At 49.7% G+C, this 20,871-nt stretch overlaps 1 protein-coding gene across 1 annotated transcript; it reads left to right on the forward strand.

Moving 5' to 3' along the window:
- Positions 1–3,386: 3,386 nt before the first annotated feature.
- On the forward strand, positions 3,387–18,979 carry ENO1 (enolase 1). Its single transcript, XM_066270539.1, has 12 exons — positions 3,387–3,531; positions 5,920–6,013; positions 9,539–9,634; positions 11,204–11,262; positions 12,849–12,918; positions 13,350–13,483; positions 13,745–13,967; positions 15,258–15,455; positions 16,184–16,385; positions 16,868–16,976; positions 17,214–17,272; positions 18,538–18,979. Exons 2-12 carry the CDS (start codon positions 5,929–5,931, stop codon positions 18,605–18,607), a joined length of 1,305 nt encoding a protein of 434 aa, XP_066126636.1. The 5' UTR covers positions 3,387–3,531; positions 5,920–5,928; the 3' UTR covers positions 18,608–18,979.
- The last annotated feature ends 1,892 nt before the right edge of the window (positions 18,980–20,871 follow it).

Raw genomic sequence — 20,871 nt, forward strand, 5'->3', positions numbered from 1 at the left:
CGGTATGATCCCACCTGTTGCCAAGACAAAGGACCTGGCGCCCACAGGATCCGCGCGGAGCTCTTCGACACAAGATGGAGACTCTTCCCTCTGATGTTCTCTTGAGGGCCTAGATCCCCACTGGCCCTTGCCTTATTTGCTCCTCTGAGGGGCGCCCTGCCCACTGGGAGCCTGTTCCTTGCTTCCCTGACTCTCTAGGGTTTTTCTTTCTTAACCCCCTTCTTCCTTACCCCCCTCCTAGCAATGACAGTTTAAAAACCATACTGTGTTCCCCCTTCCATTCCCCAAATGTATACCTTGCCCAATCCTTCCTTCCTAGGGCTGACTCTGTGAAGTCAGCTCTGAAGAAGGCTATCGACAGCAGGGAGCCATAGCTGGTGCCCTCAAAGCCATCACAGGTAGAATGCTAACTGCAGTTTAGAAAGGGGACAGGTGAGTTTCTTTAAACGAAGGACTTGGAAAAGGTGGTCAACTGAGAATCAATCAAATTTCCAGAAAACACTGAAAAGGAAGAGCTGAATCTGATTTTGTTTTTCCAGACTGGCTCAGAAATCATATATACTGCTGGGAGGAGTGCACAGAGATGCAAATACTTGGGGAAACAAAGCTGAGGAGGCTGAAGATCCATGTCCCAGGAACTCCACATCTAGGTGTCTGTCCTAGATATATGACATAGAGAAACTCTTGCTCAGGAGACATTTGCAACAAAGTTCATAGCAGCATCGTTATTACTAACAAGAAAAAAAAAAAAAAGAACCAGGAACCAACTCAAATGTACATTGACAGGAAAATGTGTGAAATTCACACAATGGCATACTATATAGCACTGAAAATTAACCATCTACAGCTATAGGGGTGGATCTCATGTCAAGTTAAGCAAAATGTTGTAGCAAAAGGCTACAAATAGTACAATGCCATTTATGGTTCAAAAATTATTTAAAAACCATAAATAAAAGCAAGAAAATAATAAACACAAAATTAAAGATAGTGGCTCCTCTAAGTTCAAAGAAGAATATACAATGGACCTTAACAGCATTGCTTTAAGGTACTGGCAGGTACACAGACCTACATTTATTGTTCTTTACACCAGCTACATTTCATGTAGTCTTTGATATATGCAAAATCATGACAAATACACAAAACTTCATGGTCTGTTATGAGGAGGGACCATTCACCTAGATCCTGAGGGCCTTCCTCACTCCTCTGATCTGCTACAGCCACTTACGCAATCCTGATGTCTCCTATCTGGCAAGAAACCTGCTACTTTTCAGCCAACCAGCAGTTTTCAACCAGGGATACACAAACCACAGGTGGATCAGAGGCTGCTGCAGATTCACCTTCTCTCAATCTGGTGTCCACCTGCAATTGTCTCACAGGTGCCACCTGCTGTGCTTCAAGGTGTGGTCTAACAGTAGCCTGGGACCCTCACTTCTGCTTCCTGCCTACCAGCAGTGTGAGTGCCATTGGTATGCCCCCTACAATTGCTCAACAGGCATCTTAGTTGGTGTTAATAACCAAATGCCTGTAACAAGGTCAACATCCCTGCACTGGACTGAAAACCAATGTGAACCCCGTGGCCTGTTAACAAAGCCGCTGGTGCCATGGAGACAAGGAGGGCATTTGGCAACCTGTGGATTTAGGAAACAATTTGAGGGCATGGCTACTCATTAATCAACATTTGAGCTACAATTTAAGGTTGAAGTGCTGACTCAGAACGCTGTGCTGTGGCCCCAATATCTTGCAACAGCAGCTGTCTGTGATCATGTTCTACATTTGGTTTGCTGCTAGGAATCACTGGTCTGGCCAGAGAGCAGTTAGAAGAGCCATGTCTTTCTCTCTCCAACCACTTTAATGTCAAATAAAAGATTGTGTTTGAGCCATTTTGGGTCCACACTCTAAAATCGCTCTGAAAATAAGAACTATAAATGTCTGACTTCTGTAGAGACCATTTAGATTTTGTCTGTTGATTTAGATGCTGAGTCATAGGGCTGGCATCTTGGTTTTTAAGCAATCTGAAACATCAGTTTATTGCTGGTGAAATCACAAAGTCTGTTTGAAAAATTCATCTCATTCTGTAGGAAACGTTTTGCAATTTCCTTGTTGCTTTTTTCCTGTTGAATTTAATCCTCATGTTCTTGCTTCTGAGTCAATGGAAAATAACTACAGTGGATTCAATACATCTTCACTTTTACTGGGTGCCTTGGAAACCTAATCCAGTTGTAGCCAGGGGGGATGAAAAAAAAAAGCCAGGAATTAAGGAAGAAGAGTAGCTGTTATAATTATATTCAGATATGCATTTGAATGTCTTGTCTGAGACATTGTGGAAAATATGAAGATGTACGCATTGTTTTAGCCTTCAGGCTTACAGAAATGCAAAAATAACTATACTAGAAAGAGAGCGAAGGCCTCGTACCCTCTTGGAGCGGGGGCGCTGTGCTGCAGAACAGAATTTACATGTGTATTGGTTCTTTCTTGAGGAGAAAGGTAAAATCATTACACTCACACCTGTCTGCTTTTCCTTTGCCAGGCTACCACAGGACTTTGAGAAAACCCCTGCATCCGTGTGAAATCCCAGTCCGAATCATTACATGTGGGGTCCACAGGAAGCCGGGTAGATCTGATTTACCAAGGTGGGGAAAAGAAAATGTCTCCTCTCAAGATGCAACATTAACAAGAGCAAGAGAATGAACCAACACCGGGAGGGAGAAGTGCCTGATACACAGGCAGCGCTCATAAAGTATTAGCTGTAATGAAAGGAAAGTGTCTTTATTTTCGGCCGTGGGGCCTGATACTCAAGTCTGACCGGCGTACAAGGACAAAAGGACGGGGTCACCTAGGCTGGAGGTCGGGAGCGCAGCGCAGGCGCACGAGGGCCGGGGACGCGGCTCCGTGGTCCACGGCCGCCAAGGTCTTTAGGCCTACGGGGTCTCCGACACCACACTGCGGGGCGGTGGGAGTTAAGGCGGCAGGAAGGGCAGGCAGCGAAGGTCGTCCTCAAGGACGTAGGCCGGACGTGCGGCGCCGGAGCGACGCTGCGTGCGTGCAGGACTCGGAGTACGTGATGGATCCCAGAGCCTTAATGCCGGCCGCGCCACCCGCCCCTCCCCTGGGGTAGCGGCGCCACAGACCCCGCAAGTCCAGGGTCTCCAAGGGGGGGGGTAGGACGGGAATAAAGTGGGTCTGGGGCTCGCCCACACCCCCTCGCAGCCGCGGGGTAGTCTGAGTCCCCCAGCACCACCACGCCACACCTCCATGGGTTCCCCCACCCACTCCTCCCCACGGCGGCCGAGGCTGAAGGCCCGCCCACTTCCCGGGGGCGCGGACCCGAGTGATAGTGAGCCGGGCCAATGGTGAGGCGGCAAAGAGGAGGCGGAGTGTAGGCGGGGCTCCCGGAGCTGGGCAGGAAGTCCGGGCAGTCCGCTTGGAGACAGGCTCTGGGTACTCGGAGCGCCCACACCTTATAGCTGAACGCTCGCGTTCCTTGCCTGCCGCACCCAGCTTCTTTCCCCGGCGGCGAACTCCCGCGGCCAGGTAAGGACTCGAGGAAGGACTGCTTACCCGGCGCCCCAGCAGGCGGCGGTGGGTCCTCCTGGGGCTCCTTCCCATCAGACGGCGTGCCCCGGGGTTCGGCGGGGTGGTGGAAGGGCGGGTCGGCGCGTGCCAGGCGGGGGCGCGGCGCCGGCCCTCTCCGGAGGGATTAACCTTTAATTACGGAGTTACGCGGCCACATAACTGTCCTGGGAGGTCAGAAATTGAAACTGACGACACTGACGACAAGGCGTTGATTGTGAAAGGTTTGGAGGGAGGGACAGTGCATAACCCGGGGTGCTCATTAAAGCCGGGCCCTTCCTGAAATGGAGCATGGGGGCCGGGAGAGGACAGATGCGCCGGGAGCTGCCATTCTCCCTCCCACTCCCCCACCCGCTGCCGGCCCTCGGCAACTGGGTGCCCAGCCCGTCGCTGCTCCGGAACGAGCGGTGGCTAATGTTAACTAAAGAAGGGGGTGAGGGGCTGCAGCAGAGCTGTTGGATAATTGGGAAGCCCTCCAGGCGACCTCACCCAGCTCCACGAGCCAGCCCCCGACAGTCGGCCCGGATGTGACATAAAAAGGATGTAGTTAAAGAAAGCTGCGGGTTCGCTACTTACCCCGCAACGAGGTCTTCGCCCACGGCGGTGTATTCCGTTAGTTGACTTGCCTCCCGGGCACATGTAGATGCTGACCACGCGGTCCTCTCCTGCTGCCCCGAGTCCGGAGTTCAATCCCGTCTGGTCTAAAGCTGTGAAGACTCCTCATAAGACCAATGTTCCTTTCTGCCTGTGCTCCCTGAACTTTAATAATCTTTTTTCCATCCAATTTTAAGCCAAGTTGAATTTTATTTGCACGTCATGAAATAAGTTAGTTACTTTGTCTTACATCACTAAAATGAAACAAAAAAAATGAGCTCTTACTACTGGATGCTGAGGCGTAGTATCGTGAAGATGTGTTTAAAAATGCACCCAAACTAAAAATCTGTGTTGAAACAAATTGCATTTTTGTAAGATAGTAGATAAGAACCAGACAAGCTTTTTATCTGGTAATAAAACTCCATTGTTACACAGGCAGCAAAGCCACAGAAGTGACCTCTAAGTATCTAATTTCTAATCTTAAAAAAAAGGGAAAAAAATGATGCCATTTGTTGCTTCGGTACATTCCAGAGAGGCTATTGTAGGGGAGCCCAGCTAGATATAGGCTTCTGAACACTAATTTAGTTTCATCCACACTTCAGTCCTTTAAGCAGTTTGATTTCTTCCTTGAGGAGATAACACTGCTCACAAAAATTAGGGGACCAGGGAATGTGCAGATACTCCAGTACTTTCAACCTTTTGTATAATGCATTTTCACCCATGAAATAAAAGTTGGTTTTCCACCACATTTGCATAACCAAACAACTTTCTTTGACTTATTTGCTTTTCTGATGTTCTTGTTTACCAAAAAAATCGTATGCTTTTTTTAATTGCTTCATACTCATTTTGAAATATTCCCTAATTTTTGTGAGCAGTATAGTTAGAAGTGTCCTCTGAAAGAAATACTAATTAGATATCATTATTGATGTGTCCTTATCTTGCTAAAGACCCAAGTACTGTGAGTGTTGAAAGGCCCAGATATGGCCATAGCAAAGATCACAGTGCATGGACCAGGGAGCTCATTGATGATCTCCTATCTACTTGTTGAACATCCTATTACCTCAAGTTTAACTTAATGGAATGTGTCCCAAACTTTCAGTCCTTTGTTTCACTAGGAATGATTTTTCTCCTGTCTCCACCCCCAACCCCCATAGTTAGTTCTAGGTGGTTTTGTCTGTGACCTTCATGTTCCCCTTGGTCCTGACTCAGTCCCTTTCCTGTGCATGCCAGTCCTCATTCATTAATGACAATAATTAGTTCCCAGCTGCCCCTTCTTCAGCCATTCTCCATCAGCACATTAATCTTTCCTGCTGGATTTGATTTTACTGTGGTGCACACTATTTCAAGTGTTCGTTGCTTGGAGGACAAGGCCTGAACTGCTGGGGTTCAAGGCCTTGCAGTGCTTGGCCTAACCAATACTTTAGGGCAGGCGTCCCCAAACTGCAGCCCCCCACCGCACTTCAGGAAGGGGCACCTCTTTCATTGATGGTCAGTGAGAGGAGCAGTGTATGTGGCGGCCCTCCAACAGTCTGAGGGACAGTGAACTGGCCCCCTGTGTAAAAAGTTTGGGGACCCCTGCTTTAGGGGCAGTTCCCACTGCTTTCTAGCAGGCTTTCCCCCCACTCTAGTCAGCCTTCCTGCATCCAGTATGCGGTCCGGTGCGGGTCTTTTAGTCTAGGAATCCTCAGAAGTGATCCCTTGAATGAATGAGCCAAGGGTGCATTAAGGTTTATCATGTGAACTCTTTCCCCACAGAAATTCACCATGTCTATTCTCAAGGTGCATGCCAGAGAGATCTTCGACTCGCGTGGGAATCCCACTGTTGAGGTGGATCTCTGCACCTCAAAAGGTATGTGACACCTCCCGTTTCTCTAGTTCCTTCCACTTCACATTTTTGAAATTTTTCTTAAAGTGACAGAGCCTTGGGCAGGAAAACGTCTGTTACCGTAAACATCTTTCTCTCTTGTCTGCACATGCTGCCTGGTGGGTTGTGATTCCTGCCTGGGCTGCAGTTGTAAGGCAGGCAGGAGTCCTTGTCTTGCTGCTTCCTAGGTCAGTGAGTAGGGAAGTAAGGTCGTTGCTTGACTCTAAAGGGACCCATTACTAGTTTGCTTCGAAGCTTGATGTGACCAAATAAGCAAGTGCAAGTGTAAATAGAGCACAGCCATGTTTGTTTCCAGAAAGCACTCTTAAACCAAGGATCAGGGACAGTTTTTACTTTGGGGTGTTGGGTTATTCCAAGGCCTTTGTTTTCACCTGCTGTACATCTCCCTAGGAAGAGTTTGCCCACATGAAAAAAGAATAGTATGGGGACTTTTAAAAATTATTATTGATTTTTTCAGAGAGAAAGAAGGAGATAGACATTGCCCTGTTGCTTCAGCCATGCACGCATTCACTGGCTGGTCCTTGTTTGTGCCCCGACAGGGGACCAAATCCACAATGTTGGTGTATAGGGACAATGCTCTAACCAACCAGGCCATCTAGCGAAGGTTAAAATGGGGACTCTTAAAAGTTCCTCTGTAGCCCTGTGTTACCTCCACCAATGTTTCAGCTGTCTTCTAAAAGGACATAGTGGGTGAGGTTGGAAGAGGAGCCTTGGGCAGAATCACCCACTGGTGCTGAGCACGTGGAGACCTGCCAGTCGGAGCTGAGTCATGTCTATGAATCACAGGCCTGGCTGAGAAACCTCCAGCCCTTCCCTTCCTGCCCTCCTCTTCTCTCCCCCTTGCCCAGGATAAGAAGGCCCTCAAGTCTAGGTGTCATTGGGCAAAAGTCTGCCCATGGCTACTCGCTGTGGTAGGTGCCCTCGGAGTAGGGGTTCCCTTATGGGCCCAGGCATACAGCAAATGCCATGGGCTCTGAGGATGCTGAGGGTTTCCGTGCTTCTTAGGAGACTGGCTTGCTTAGTCAGTGGTGGAACTTTCCATTTGGAAATTAATGGGCTTGAAACAACACCAAAAAAGACCCAAGACACTGGAGTGTTGTTGGAGTGGAGCCATTTTCTTTGAAATACTTTAAAATGAATAAAATAGGCCTGACCTGTGGTGGCGCAGTGGATAAAGCATCGACCTGGAAATGCTGAGGTCGCCGGTTCGAAACCCTGGGCTTGCCTGGTCAAGGCACATATGGGAGTTGATGCTTCCAGCTCCTCCCCCCCTCCTCTCTCTCTGTCTCTTCTCTCTCTCTCTCCCTCTGTCTCTCCCTCTCCTCTCTAAAATGAATAATTAAAAAAAAAAATTAAAATGAATAAAATAGCCTAACCAGGTAGTGGTGCAGTGGATAGAGCTTCAGACTGAGAAACGGAGGACCCAGGTTCGAAACTCCGGGGTCACCAGCTTGAACATGGGATCACAGACATGATGTGAGCAAGAGGTCACTCACTGCTATAGCCCCCCTGTCAAGGCACATATGAGAAAGCAGTGAACAACTAAGGTGTTGCAATGAAGAATTGATGCTTTTCATCTCTCTCCCTTCCTGTGTCTCTGTCCCTATCTGTCCCTCTCTCTCTGTCTCACAAAAAAAAAAAAAAAAAAATGAGTAAAATTAATATTATTTTGAAATTTAAATAAAGGTAACTTTCCCTCTTGTATGTTTCAGTCCTTTTCAAATAAAAGAACAAATAGTAGATTTGTTAGCCTTGCTTCACTTCTTCCTCAGAATTTATTTTTTAGAGCAGTTTTGCATTCACAACAGAATGGAGCGGAAGATGCATAGTTCCTGTGTACACAACCAACCACCCAAATCCCCCACCATAGACGTCCATTGGTTACAGTTGGGTCACTCTTGATTTCATGGCTCCTTCACCTAGCTCAGTGCCTGATGGATAGAGAGTAAGCCAGGGCCTGTGGCAGGAAGTGTGTGTGTCCTGCTCATGCGCAGTCGCGGCAGTGATACAAGCACACTAATGGATCGGGTGATTACAATTCCCGGCTGGTAGTTTTTGTCTTCCTTCCTTCCCTCGCATCCCCATACACCCACCAGTTCTTCACAGACCTTAGATGGGGAGAGGCGCTGCAGTTTCGGGTAGATTGAGATGGCTGCCTGCACCTAACTGCTCCCCCAAACCTGTCTGCCCTGCGTAGCCAGACCTCTGCAATACCTTCCTTGACACTGTCCGTCCCTCTCCGTGATCTGCTGTTTTCTGCTCCACAGTATAGGTTTAGCCAGGTGGCTGGTTTTTGCATCTGCAAGACAGCCGTTCAATGCTTTATTATGTTCTGGTGTTCTTAGATTCTGCCCCTATATTGTCCCCCGCCCCCCAAGTATCCTGTTTTCTGGTTTCCTATTATGCAGAGAACCCCAAGTAGCTCTTACCGCTGCTTAAACTGAAACAACGGAGCTATGGTGACTCCTCTTAATCTAGAGCTTTCAAGACTCGAAAGCTGGTGACCTGATGTCTGCATTTTCCAAGGGTGACTTAGCAATAGTGCTAGTGCTCTCGAGCTGGACTGTCCGAAATACTTTATAAAGTTTGTGTTGATTGAATGTTGACAATATTTTAGATATATTGGGCTAAATAAGATATATTAAATTTATTTTCTTCGTATTTAATTTTTAACTTTAACACAGCTGCTAGGAAATCGTAGATCTCATAACTGGCTTGTATATTTCTGTTGAGCAGTGCTGCCAGGCTGGTCCCATAGACCAGCGCGAGTTTGTTAGGCGCGCAGGCTCTCAGAAGTCAGTTTCGCAATCTGCATTTTTTTTGAGATCCCCAGGCGCAACACATATCCAAACCAGAGTTTGAGAAGCTCTGCTTTAAATCTAGAGCTTTTCCTTTTTTTTTTTCTTTGTATTTTTCTGAAGTTAGAAGAGGGGAGGCGGTCAGATTCCCACATGTGCCCGACCGGGATCCACCCAGCATGCCCACTGGGGGAGATGCTCAGCCACTCTGGGGTGCTGCTCCACTGTGGCCAGAGCCATTCTAGCACCTGAGGTGGAGGCCATGGAGCCATCCTCAGAGCCCTGGCCACCTTTGCTCCAATGGAGCCTTGGCTGCAGGAGGGGAAGAGAAGGAGAGAGAGAGAGAGAGAGAAAGGAGAGGGGGAAGGGTAGAGAAGCAAATGGGCACTTCCCCAGTGTGCCCTGGCTGGGAATCGAGCCCAGGACTTCCACACGCCAGGCCAACGCTCTACTGCTGAACCAACCAGCCAGGGCCTAGAACTTTTTCTTTAAAAAAGTTCATCGCTTTGCTGTAGAGTCTGTGTTGCAGAAACCTGCAAAGCAGGAAGAACAGACCGTCTGAGTCTCTCAGTTGGTAGAAGGAAGTAATAGTGTTTCCTAATGTCCTGTGCCAACTGTGAGTGGAGATGGCGTGGGTCAGGGCTATGACTGTTGACCGTGGCTGGTTTTCTCCCTCTCCCTTAATGTCCAGGTCTCTTCCGAGCTGCCGTGCCCAGTGGTGCTTCAACTGGAATCTATGAAGCCCTGGAGCTCCGGGACAATGACAAGACGCGCTATATGGGGAAGGGTAAGAGCCGGCACCCACAGCTGCCTGGAGGGTGAGAGCCTCTGGTGTGGCCCACCGTGTTGTGGCAAGCACGTACCCCACACGCAGAAGGGCTGGAGAGTTGATACTGACTCCAGGGTCCCTACACCTGTCAACTTGGGCAAGCGTTCTCACGCTTGTTTCTATTGCAGCTTGCTTGCAATCTGAAAAACTCCTGGTAGGTCGGGAATTTCCAGATAAGATGTTAACACAAACGAAAAGCCTTGCCAGCCTCCCGGGAGGGCTCTGGGCCTTCCAGACTGTCCGCCCTCTTCAAGGGTCCAGAAGGGAAGTACCTGGAGGGTCTGGCTAATGGCAGCCTGTTCACGGTAGCCTAGGGAGCAGGGGTTGCAGCTGGACCTTAGGTGACTGGTTCACAGAAGCCTGTCCTGGGCAGAGCTGGCCACTGGGGGGTGACATTCACCATGCTGTAGATCAGGGGTTGGGAACCTTTGGCTCGCGAGCCAGATGTGGCTCTTTTGATGGCTGCATCTGGCTTGCAGACAAATCTTTAATTAAAAAAAAAATAACATTAAAAATATAAAACATTCTCGTGTATTACAAACCATTCATTTCCTACCGCTCATGTTCATGGTTGCAGGTGGCTGGAGCCAATCACAGCTGTCCTCCGGGACAACACCAAATTTTTATTGGATAATGTGTAACGTACACGGGTCGCTGTATGGCTCTCACGGAATTACATTTTAAAATATGTGGCGTTTGTGGCTCTCAGACAAAAAGGTTTCTGACCCCTGCTGGAGATAGAACCAAACCACAGAAAGGCAGGGGGTGGACACTCACCCCAGGGGGCGAAATGGGTTCTTTTAGGAGAGGCACAAAAATCTTCTAGTACTGCCACAGTTTGTGGGCCACAAAGGGCCACAGGATGCCCTGGGGGAGGGGCAGTAATGAAACATGGTTGGGAATGCTGGGCGATCGGGCTGTAGGTAGTGTTCTGGGTCCTACAGTCTGCAAAGGGCCCTCCCACGGTTACAGTGGCACCAGGCCCAGCGTGTACTTGTCTAAAGGAGGACAGCGCTGTGCCTTGATTGTAATGAGGGTGAACTCGTGGTCCCTGCAGTATTCTCTCACCTTCTGTTTCCTCTCTGTCGCTCACTGTCCTTCACTGCCTTTCTCTTCTTTCTTTTTTCTCTTCTCTGTTAATCTCCACTGGTCAGGTGTCTCCAGACCTGTTAAGTATATTAATGAGTTCCTGGCACCGGCCTTGTGCACGCAGGTAACATATTACACATCCTTTAGTTTCTGCGGCTGGTGTTTCCAGTGCATGGTCTTGCCACTAACCTCTCCCCGGATGTTCTGAGTTGGTCACTCTGTGTGGCTCTAACCCTGGGGGTCCTAGGTGAGCGCATTCAGACTGGGCCAGGAAGTCCTCTGGTTTCGGGGGAGAGGGAGATGGGATTTGAAGGAGGTGCCGTCGAACGTCTTTGGTGGGCTCCTGACTCTAGGTTCGCATTGATGGTTCCCTCCTGCAATGCTGCTCAAGCCTGTTTATCGTTAATGTCAGTAATTTGATTTGGTTGTTCCTTCTAGGTGTCTCAAAGGCTGTTGAGCACATCAATAAAACTATTGCACCTGCCCTGATTAGCAAGGTAGGACCTGCCTCCTGATAACTAATGAATATTAATGCCATCGAGCTCTCCCAGGCCAGTGGACTTTCCCGTTTACTGAAGAGCTCATTCTGAGCACTGACAAAGCCAGTTGGATTCCTGATCAGCATGAGAATAATTTGCCTCTTCTAACCCACCCGCTGTGTGACCACATCTTATGGCACAGGGGATTGGAGCTGAGGGGTGGGAGGCCACCTTAGAGCCTTTGCTTTTTTCTCCAGTTATCATGAACACCCAGGGCTGTTGGTCGTAGTATTTATAACAGTGGAGCTCTTGTTCAACCATACTTGGAACCTCAATGTGTCAAACATTGGAGGTAGAGCTGCTGTAGGTGAAGTGGGGCTGGGGACCCCACAGCCCACCTGCTCAGCAGTGTGCCTTGTTGTCCCCCCTCCATGACCCCTGAGGCCTTTGTGCCAGGGAACCGGTTTCCAAACCCCCGGCCAGAGAAGCCAGAGAAGCGTTCTCAGGCTAGAAGCACCACAGCTGTTGTTGGGTGTGGTGCCACCCCTCCTGGGGTTCGTCCTGTGTACCAGAGGCTGGAGGCTCCTCTCTCTGTCCTTATCTTGAGCGCTGGTCTTTGTGGCACTCTGTAATTGGTCCCCGGACAGCTTCTCCTCACCGCCCTGTTGGCGCACCCTCCCCCCCATCCCAGTCTCCTGGGCACTTCCACCCACCCCCATTCTCTGCCTTGCTGCCCTCACCTGGCAGGACTAACGAGGTAGGGCTTCCCTGGACATTATTTCTGTCTTGAGGGGAACACGCTTCAATCTAACTCTTAGTGAGGGTTGGTCCCTGAAGCTATCTGTTTAAGTAACCACTGACTTTCTCAACAGATGTCAGAAAGCAAGACACTAAATTGTTAACATGGCATGCTGGAGTTATATATATGGTTTCCTGTCTGAGTTTTCTATAAAGAACATTATAAATAAAATAGTACATTGCTATGATTCAATTATGATGTTTTTAAAGTAATACTTTTATTTAAAATTATATGGAGCCAGTTTTCCAGACACCAGTTTCATTACTTTGTAATTTCACCAAAGTATTCATCTTGATCATCAACCATTTTGCTAAATGGCTCTGGACGTTGCAAGAGTCCTATCTCCCATCAACTGCCGTGGGCTGCTGGCGTTGAGGATTGCCGAGAGGGACATTGCTGAGTGTGCAGCCAACCTTTGGAGAACATAGCTCGTTTGGGTGGACAGTAAATTATTATCTATTGTCCAAAAAGTCACACCACTTTGTAGTAATACCTTATTTAGCATGTGCCAGTCAGTTCTGGCTTAGGTGCAGTGTGACCTTTGCAACACAAGGACCATACCCTATGTGTTTTGTTGTCCACTCCCTAGTACTGGGAGAAATGCCTGGTAGAATTTTAATGCAAATGAAGGGCAGTTTTGTGTCTCCCGTTTTTCTCTTGACTTCCCTCCCGCCCCCTTTTTCTGCCAAATCAATATATAAAACAGAACTGATTTGGACTTTGCATGGTTTCAAAATTGTATCGCTTCCACGATGGGTGCAAAGGCCATGCAAATGGAGTGATGTCACTCCTGCTCTCCCTGTAGAAGCTGAGCGTCGTGGAACAGGAGAAGATCGACAAGCTGATGATAGAGATGGACGGCACGGAGAACAAATGTGAGTGGCCCGATGGCGTCTCCTGGGAGAGAAGCTGATAGTTCCTGACGGTGAACTCCGTGAACATCTGTGGCCTTCACTCATTTCCCGCCACACCTTAACAAATCCCGGGTGTAAATGTCAAGGGCATAGCCAAGTGACAGCAGCGTGTCTGAGGCTACTCAAAGGAGAGGAGTCCTTTATCCTAAATCAACCAATTTGTAGAATTTGCCTGAGTTCACACACCAGAGAGGGCTTTCTCTTAGGGGAGAAAGCAGGTGAGTTCGCATGGAATGCAGTTCACCTTTCTGCTTGGACGGGGTGAGCGAGTAAGGTGCAGAGAGGGAAAGGTTCAGGGTGCAGTCCGAGGTGCACTCATGGCAGGAAAGCTGGGAGAAGGGTTACTGAGTAAGGGAGACCTCACTAACTCGTTCAGTTCCGTTCTGTTCTAGCTAAATTTGGTGCCAACGCCATTCTGGGAGTGTCCCTGGCGGTCTGCAAGGCTGGTGCTGTTGAGAAGGGGGTGCCCCTGTACCGCCACATTGCTGATTTGGCTGGCAATGCCGAGGTCATCCTGCCAGTTCCGGTGAGTGGCTTCTTTGACCTTCCCAAGTGAGGATTTGGGAGCATGAGCTTTCTTGTGGGCACCCAAGATCACCCACATCTTGATCTCGTTCACCTGTGACTCCCAACATGGTGACTGTGAGCAGCCTCTGGAGGTCTCCTCTGCCATTTGCTGATAATTATATCCATTGTCAAGGGTGACGTGTGGCCATGCAGGGGGATGTCAGGCAGCTGGCCGGCCATTCCACAAGCTTCGCTGGGCCTATCCTTACTCTCTCCCCAGGCGTTCAATGTCATCAACGGCGGCTCCCATGCTGGCAACAAGTTGGCCATGCAGGAGTTTATGATCCTCCCCGTTGGTGCCGCCAGCTTCAGTGAAGCCATGCGCATTGGCGCAGAGGTTTACCACAACCTGAAAAATGTCATCAAGGAGAAATACGGGAAAGATGCCACCAACGTGGGGGACGAAGGCGGGTTTGCTCCGAACATTCTGGAGAATAAAGAAGGTGAGGTTCTAGCAGGGGTTTCCAAACTTTTTACACAGAGGGCCAGTTCACTGTCCCTCAGACCATTGGAGGGCTGCCAAATACAGTGGTCCTCTCACTGACCACCAATTAAAGAGGTGCCCCTTCCAGAAGTGCAGTGGGGGCTGGATAAATGGCCTCAGGGGGCCGTAGTTTGGGGACGCCTGCTCTTGAGGGACCCGAGTTACACGGCACTGCTCTGCCCCCTCCATCCCCATCAGCAGGTCTCCACACCTGCCACCGGGCACGATGCTCGTTCTGCCTTTAGTTCAGCAGGTGTCAAAGTGCAAAAGTATGCAGTTTGGGGAGAGAAGTAGGAGCTGCCACTCCAGTTTTTGAAAACTAAATAGCAGGAATCTTCTCACTGGCCTTCTGAACGCCCTGATGGTCCCCGTTGGGCAGGTGGGTGTGGAGGCAGTGTTTCTCTTGCTCCCTCTGGCAGGGCTTTGAAGTCTGCTCTGCGTTCGAGGAGGTGCCATCTGTTCAGGGCTGTGATCAGTAGTATATCTGTTTTTCAGCCACGGGGGTGCTCACACAAGCTGTGTTTTTGCTGTGAGCCCTTCGGCACAGAATTCAGTGTGAGAACTGAGGAGAGGGTACAGAAAGTCTTAGCACAAGAAGTCATGGCTGCAGGTGTTTGTTTTGGAAGGAAGGTGGGTGCAGGCACCTTTGTTGCCTTCAAGGGCACATAGAGAAAGAGAGTGTCCATCTCGCTGGGTCAGGCATGGGATACTGATGGTGTTCAGCCATTTGACCTATAGAAAATGGCCCACCTGGTTTAACCTAACAGCTTGGGGGGTTTTGCTGTGGAACCGAAGCCACATGATTTTGTCAGTTTCCATGCAGGCAGCACTGCCAAGTGAGGCAGAGCCCGGGGACATGGCCCTGCCGTCCTGGGCTCCCCTCCACCAGGCACCCTCTTGGATCCCAGCCTTGCTCCATTTTAAGCCTGTTCCCCAGGACACCTGCCCTCAACCACTCGCTATAACTGTATCTTGGCCAGCACCGCGTTCCTGGGTGCTGAATTTGGGAGCGTGTCAGTGAGAGCCTCTTTCCCTAGAGTCAGGACTGAATTTCCCACCTTGTGGTGCTCTAGGGGTACTGACCAGTAGTTTCTTGTCCCAAAGCAGAAAAAAGTACCTGAAATCCTTGAAACCGACAGATGGGCCAGAACATCTCTTGGTTTTTGTCATGGTTCCCATTTGGCAGCTATTAAAAAAAATTTATCTTTACCTGACTAGCTTTCAAAATTGTCACTGCTTCTCTTTCCAGCCCTGGAGCTGCTGAAGAATGCCATCGGGAAAGCCGGCTACACCGACAAGGTTGTCATCGGCATGGACGTGGCTGCCTCTGAGTTCTTCAGGTCAGGAAAGTATGACCTGGACTTCAAGTCGCCCGATGACCCCAGCAGGTACATTAGCCCTGACGAGCTGGCCAACCTGTACAAGTCCTTCATCAAGGACTACCCAGGTGAGTGCTTTCCGGGCCCTGTCCTCTGCTCCAGCCAATGACACAAAACAGGACGGCTATAAGCATGAGTGGGTGGGCAGCCATGCCCCGTGTCCCCGGGGGCTTTTCCGGTCCGTATGCATACAGGGTGCAGAGGCGTAAGGGGTAGTTCTGCAGAGCAGAAGCAGTGGCACAGGTAGTTGTTGACACAGCAGGACTGCCTGTCACTGCCACAGCAACCTCCTAAGCGTATGCAGTCCTGGCTGTCACACAGGTGAGGAGAGTGAGCTTTGTGACGCGGGCTGTGAGCTGGGCGCTCCTGTCTGCCCTGTGCTCACTAATTTCACACAGAACAGGAAGGACTCTAAATGCTATTTCGTAAGAGAGGAATTGGAGGCACAGAGTAGGCAGTCCATTGCCCAAGGGCACCCAGCAGTGGTGACACGAAGTTTCAGACCAGAAAGCCTGCTACCTGTAACCACAGAGCTAAAGGGCTTACGCCTGGTACAGCGAGATCGCAGACCACCGTGGGCCAGTGGCACTCTGCTTAATGACTACGGGTCCCAGGATTGTGGGTGACTTGTGCCCTGTCACAGCAGTGGGCCTGGAGGGCAGAGTGGTTCTGGAGGGGAGCCAGCAGCCATCCTGATCCCACAGGGGAGAGGTGTGAGGCCAGGCGAGCCACGGGCTGGGGAGTTGCTGGCCAGAAGGTTGGGAGGCTCATACTGGGGGCGTGCTTCTCTCCTCAGTGGTGTCTATCGAAGACCCCTTTGACCAGGATGACTGGGGAGCGTGGCGCAATTTCACTGCCAGCGCGGGAATCCAGGTGGTGGGGGACGACCTCACAGTGACCAACCCAAAGCGGATTGCCAAGGCTGTGGCCGAGAAGTCATGCAACTGCCTCCTGCTCAAAGTGAACCAGATAGGCTCTGTGACCGAGTCCATTCAGGCGTGAGTACCCTTGGGCGTGACCTCACTCTGTGGGGCAGGGAGGTCTGAACGGGGCTCCATTTGGGTGGGGCAGCCCTCCTGCCGGAGCTGTAACAGGTCTCACCTTCGAACTCTGGGTGGCTTGTCAATAAGCAGTGGCCCAAAGGGGACGAGGGCATTGGGCAGCTGTGGCCCGAACCTGACTGCTTCATGGCCCTAGGTTTGTACTTGAATTTCACATGGAGAACGTCAGAGACCAGTCTTTCTCTCCTCAAGAAGGCTGAACTCAGCCTTTTAAATATGACAGGAGGGCTGATGAGGTCCTCGGGGTTGTGTGAGTTCAGAGGAGGGCAAGGGTCGTAATCTTAGGCAGGCAGCGGCTCCTGGGTCCTGACCTCTCCCCTGCTCTCCTGCCTGGGGTAGTGAGGCATGTCATCAGGAGGGCAGAAGGGGCTGCTGTAGAGATGGAGTCAGTAGCATCCACGTTGTTTCGTGGCTTGTAGGTGCAAGCTGGCCCAGTCCAGCGGGTGGGGCGTCATGGTGTCTCATCGCTCCGGGGAGACTGAAGATACCTTCATCGCCGACCTGGTGGTGGGACTCTGCACCGGGCAGGTAAAGAGCTCCCTGGCATGATGCTGGTCCTTACTCCTTCCCTCTGACCTCAGCTTTCTGAGCATAGTGACGTGGGGGAATGGCGTCCTCAGGACCCTTTTATCTCCTTCTCCCTAGGGTCAGAGATCCTCCTTAAAAAAGTATCTATCTTGTCATGACGCACTCCTCTTGCCCAAAATGCCTACCAAAATTTGATGCCCACTCGAAGCAAATGTGACCTTTCTTTTCTCCTCCCAGATCAAGACTGGTGCACCTTGCCGATCTGAGCGCTTGGCCAAGTACAACCAGATCCTCAGGTAAAGAAGATACTTACATTGACTGCGGTCACTGCCCTCCACTCTTAGCTCCTGGCTCTGTGGGGCTTGTGCAGGTCAGGGGGCCCGAGCAGTGTTAGGCTGGAGCAAGGTGGGTGGGGGTAAATCCTAACTAAGGTGGCTTGCAGTGGTGCCTCAAAGCAGACTGTTCTGTACACTGCTGCCATCTGCTGGTGGAACAGGGAACAGGCTCCCTGTTAGACAATCATGAAATTTTAAGAGCCTTAGTGAATAATACCTAATTTAGCTCCCTTGTTTTGTGGACAAGGAAATCATCAGGGCTCAGAGAGATGAAGAAAATTGCCAGAGGGAAAACAGCAGGGTTTCTTTCGCCTTGGGATGTTCTAGTCCCCCTGCTTTTGTCTGGCTTGTGTCCCTGGTATATCCTTAGGGGGCTTCCAAACCCAAGGATACCCCCCTTTTTAGTAAGTCCTCCCACCCCACTCCTTAAAAACTATACGGGAAAATTCCAAGCATTAAGATAGAAACAGTGAACAGTAAAATGCACGCCTTTTCCCCACCCCTCAGATTAAGCCTCTGCGTTTGTCTTTTTACACCCTACTTGTCGTTTTTAAAAAAATGTATTTATTGATTTTAGAGAAGAAAGGGAGAGAGAGGGAGACAGGAACATGGATCTGTTTCTGTGTGTGCCCTGACCTGGGATCAGACTGACACTTGGCATATCCGGACGATTTTCTATCCAACCGAGCTATCATGTCAGGGCCCCTACTTGTGATCTTAAAGCAGATTTCAGACGTCTGTGGTTTCAGATAAAGATGTTTTTACGATGACCACTCTATCATGATTGTGCCCCAAATTAGTAGTAAGCCCGTAACACCTGTGCCAGGTGCGGTCATCTGTTCAGTCTCCACAGGGCCCCGTGCTCTCACTAAGGTCCTCTCCCTTTTCTCCAGGCCACTTACTTGTTGAAGAAACTGAGTTTTCCTTTCATTTAAAAAAAGTTATGTAAAAGAAATAGCAGTCATGCCATTTCCTTTACCTCGTTCTCCAGAAACACTGCGGGGGGTGGAGGAAGGAGATGGTCTGCAGGGGGAGGGCAGCCCGACAGCAGCCGGCTGGGGGTTGCGGGGAGTGGGCTGAGTGCTGTGCTCTTCCCAGCGGCTCAGGATTCGAGAATAAGCTGTACAGACTAGGAAGGGGCTGGGGTCTGTGCTCAGAGAAAATCTTCCTGCATTGAGATTTGACTTCTGTTTTTCCCTCCTCCCTGCCCCCTTCTGCTTCCCAAGAATTGAAGAGGAACTGGGCAGCAAGGCCAAGTTTGCCGGCCGGAAATTCAGAAACCCCCTAGCCAAGTAAGCTCTGGGCCGGTGAGCCCCTGAGCCCCGCAGTCAGTAGTCGGCTAATTAGACCTCTGCTCCTGCCGTCTGCATGGGCAGCTCCAGGCCCCCGGCCGACATCTGCAGGGGCCTGCAGTAGTCACTGCACCCCCTCCCCGTAGCGTTCCCACTGCTTCCTTACAACTGCTACAGAAGCCAAGCTTGACCGTCTGCAGCCCTGGTGGAACCCTGGCCCTGTAGTCATGTGATTGACCCAAATCATCGTTTTTCTCACCTCGCTTCACACACGCCTGGAGCCACGTGTGTCTGTGTTGTAATGCCCGAGGTGTCCACAGGCTAAATCCCCAGCGGTGTTATGTGCAAAATAAAAGGCTTCTGTGTCATGTAGGAATGCTGTGTGTGTAAGACAGTCTGTGAGTCTGTTATAGCGTCTTGAGTGTTCGTGGATTGTTGCCATAGGCCTGCAGGAGGTAGAGGGAGAGGGATTTTGTGACACTTGCCTCAGTCCTTGGAAGGAAGGGAAGTTGAGGTGAGAGAGGACGTGTGCCATGTCCTTCAGGGGAGGTGAGGTCACCTGGAAGGCAGAGTGTGACTCCAAGTTTGTACATCATTGGAGAAAATGCAAATGCAGAGCTATTACTGATTTTCTGGGCTGTGGCTTCTAGGTTACATAACTGTATTGTCCCAACATGAGGGACAGCTGGAGTGAAGTTAACCATCCTGGGCAAGCTAGAATGCAGACTGTTCGGGGGAAGTAGGCAGAAGAGTGGCAGAAAGGTAGCTCTGGGAGGTAGGGCCTCTCAAGGGTCTTGGAACCCTATTTAGATGAATTAAATTTTAATTCCATTTCTTAGTTTCAGTGACCTTATTTCAAGTGCTCAAAAGTTACACATAGCTGATGTCTACTGTACTGGATAGTGCCCATATAAGCATTAACATTGCAATAAGCTCTGTTCTCGAGTAATGAGGCAATGTTTATTTTTAAGAGAAAAAATGCTGTGGTTACTCTCTGCCCCTCAAAGTTTAGTTTTTTATTAGCATTTTATTTTCTTCCCCTAAAATAATTTGATCCAAGTCTAAATTGTCTTAATATATACAGTCAGGACTAGGAGGTCCCCTGGTGGATATTCTTACTCTTTGCTTACCTCTTGGGATTTAACCTAAGAAGCAGAACCAGTAAATAAAGATACATGAACCAAGACATTTATCATAAGGAATTGGCTTCTGCGATTGTGGAGTTTGGCCAAGCAAAACCAAAATCCATGGAGTGTCATCAGAAGGGAGGGTGACCAGGACAACATGGGCACAGGTGAAGTGCCAGTTCACAGGATTTAACCTAAAGCCCTGATTTGAGATCTCATCAGTGCTGCACCCATACACGCCTTAAACCACAATCTCCAAACAACGACCAAAACAAATCCCTCTTCCACCTAACATGGCATAACTTGCACACACAACCCAAATCACTAACCCTTTCCAGGCTTTAATGACTGGTTTCTATCTGAAAATTGATTCTGGAGGGAAGTGAATTATCCAGCTGAGCCTGACAGTCTTGCTGGAGTGTTTAACTTGGGAGCAGCAAATTGGCATTAGTTTGAGAGGTTTGTTTTGTTTTGTTTTTGTGACGGACAGACAGATGGGAGAAAGATGAGAAACATCAATTCTTTGTTGTGGCTCCTTTGTCTCCTTAGTTGTTCATTGATTGCTTTCTCATATGTGCCTAGACCAAGTGGGGGGAGGCTACAGCAGAGCTAGTGTTCCCATGCTCAAGCCAGTGACCTTGGGGTTTCGAATTTGGGTCCTCTATGCCCCAGTCCACTGCACAACTGCCTAGTCAGGTAGCATTAGAACTTTAAAACTTGGTTTAATTTAAGCAGTTTCTGACACTGATTTTTAGAGCAGTGACTGTCGGTGATTTATCACTCTTGGTTTCAAGGGCAAGGGTCGGTAGGAGCCCTCTCGGACATGCTCCACCCTTAAAGAAGGCTGTGAGCTGAGCTGGACCAGGAAGGCCCCAGATAAGGACTGTTGATGGACAACTTCTGACCCAGCAGAAGTAAGCCGCAATTGCAGGCCAGGAGACCTTGTCTGGGGGCCTAGCTGAAGCAGGACAGGCCACACCAATGCCAAGTTTCCAGGAAGCCGGTCCTGGCCTTTAAGGTGGCCTGGAGTATAGACGTGCATTTAACAGGAACTGTTTTTATTTTTATTTTTTGTATTTTTCTGAAGTTGGAAACGGGAAGGCAGACAGACTCCAGCATGCGCCAGACCGGGATCCACCCG

This window comes from Saccopteryx bilineata, chromosome 3 (genome assembly GCF_036850765.1).
Source record: "Saccopteryx bilineata isolate mSacBil1 chromosome 3, mSacBil1_pri_phased_curated, whole genome shotgun sequence".
Lineage (NCBI taxonomy): Eukaryota > Metazoa > Chordata > Mammalia > Chiroptera > Emballonuridae > Saccopteryx > Saccopteryx bilineata.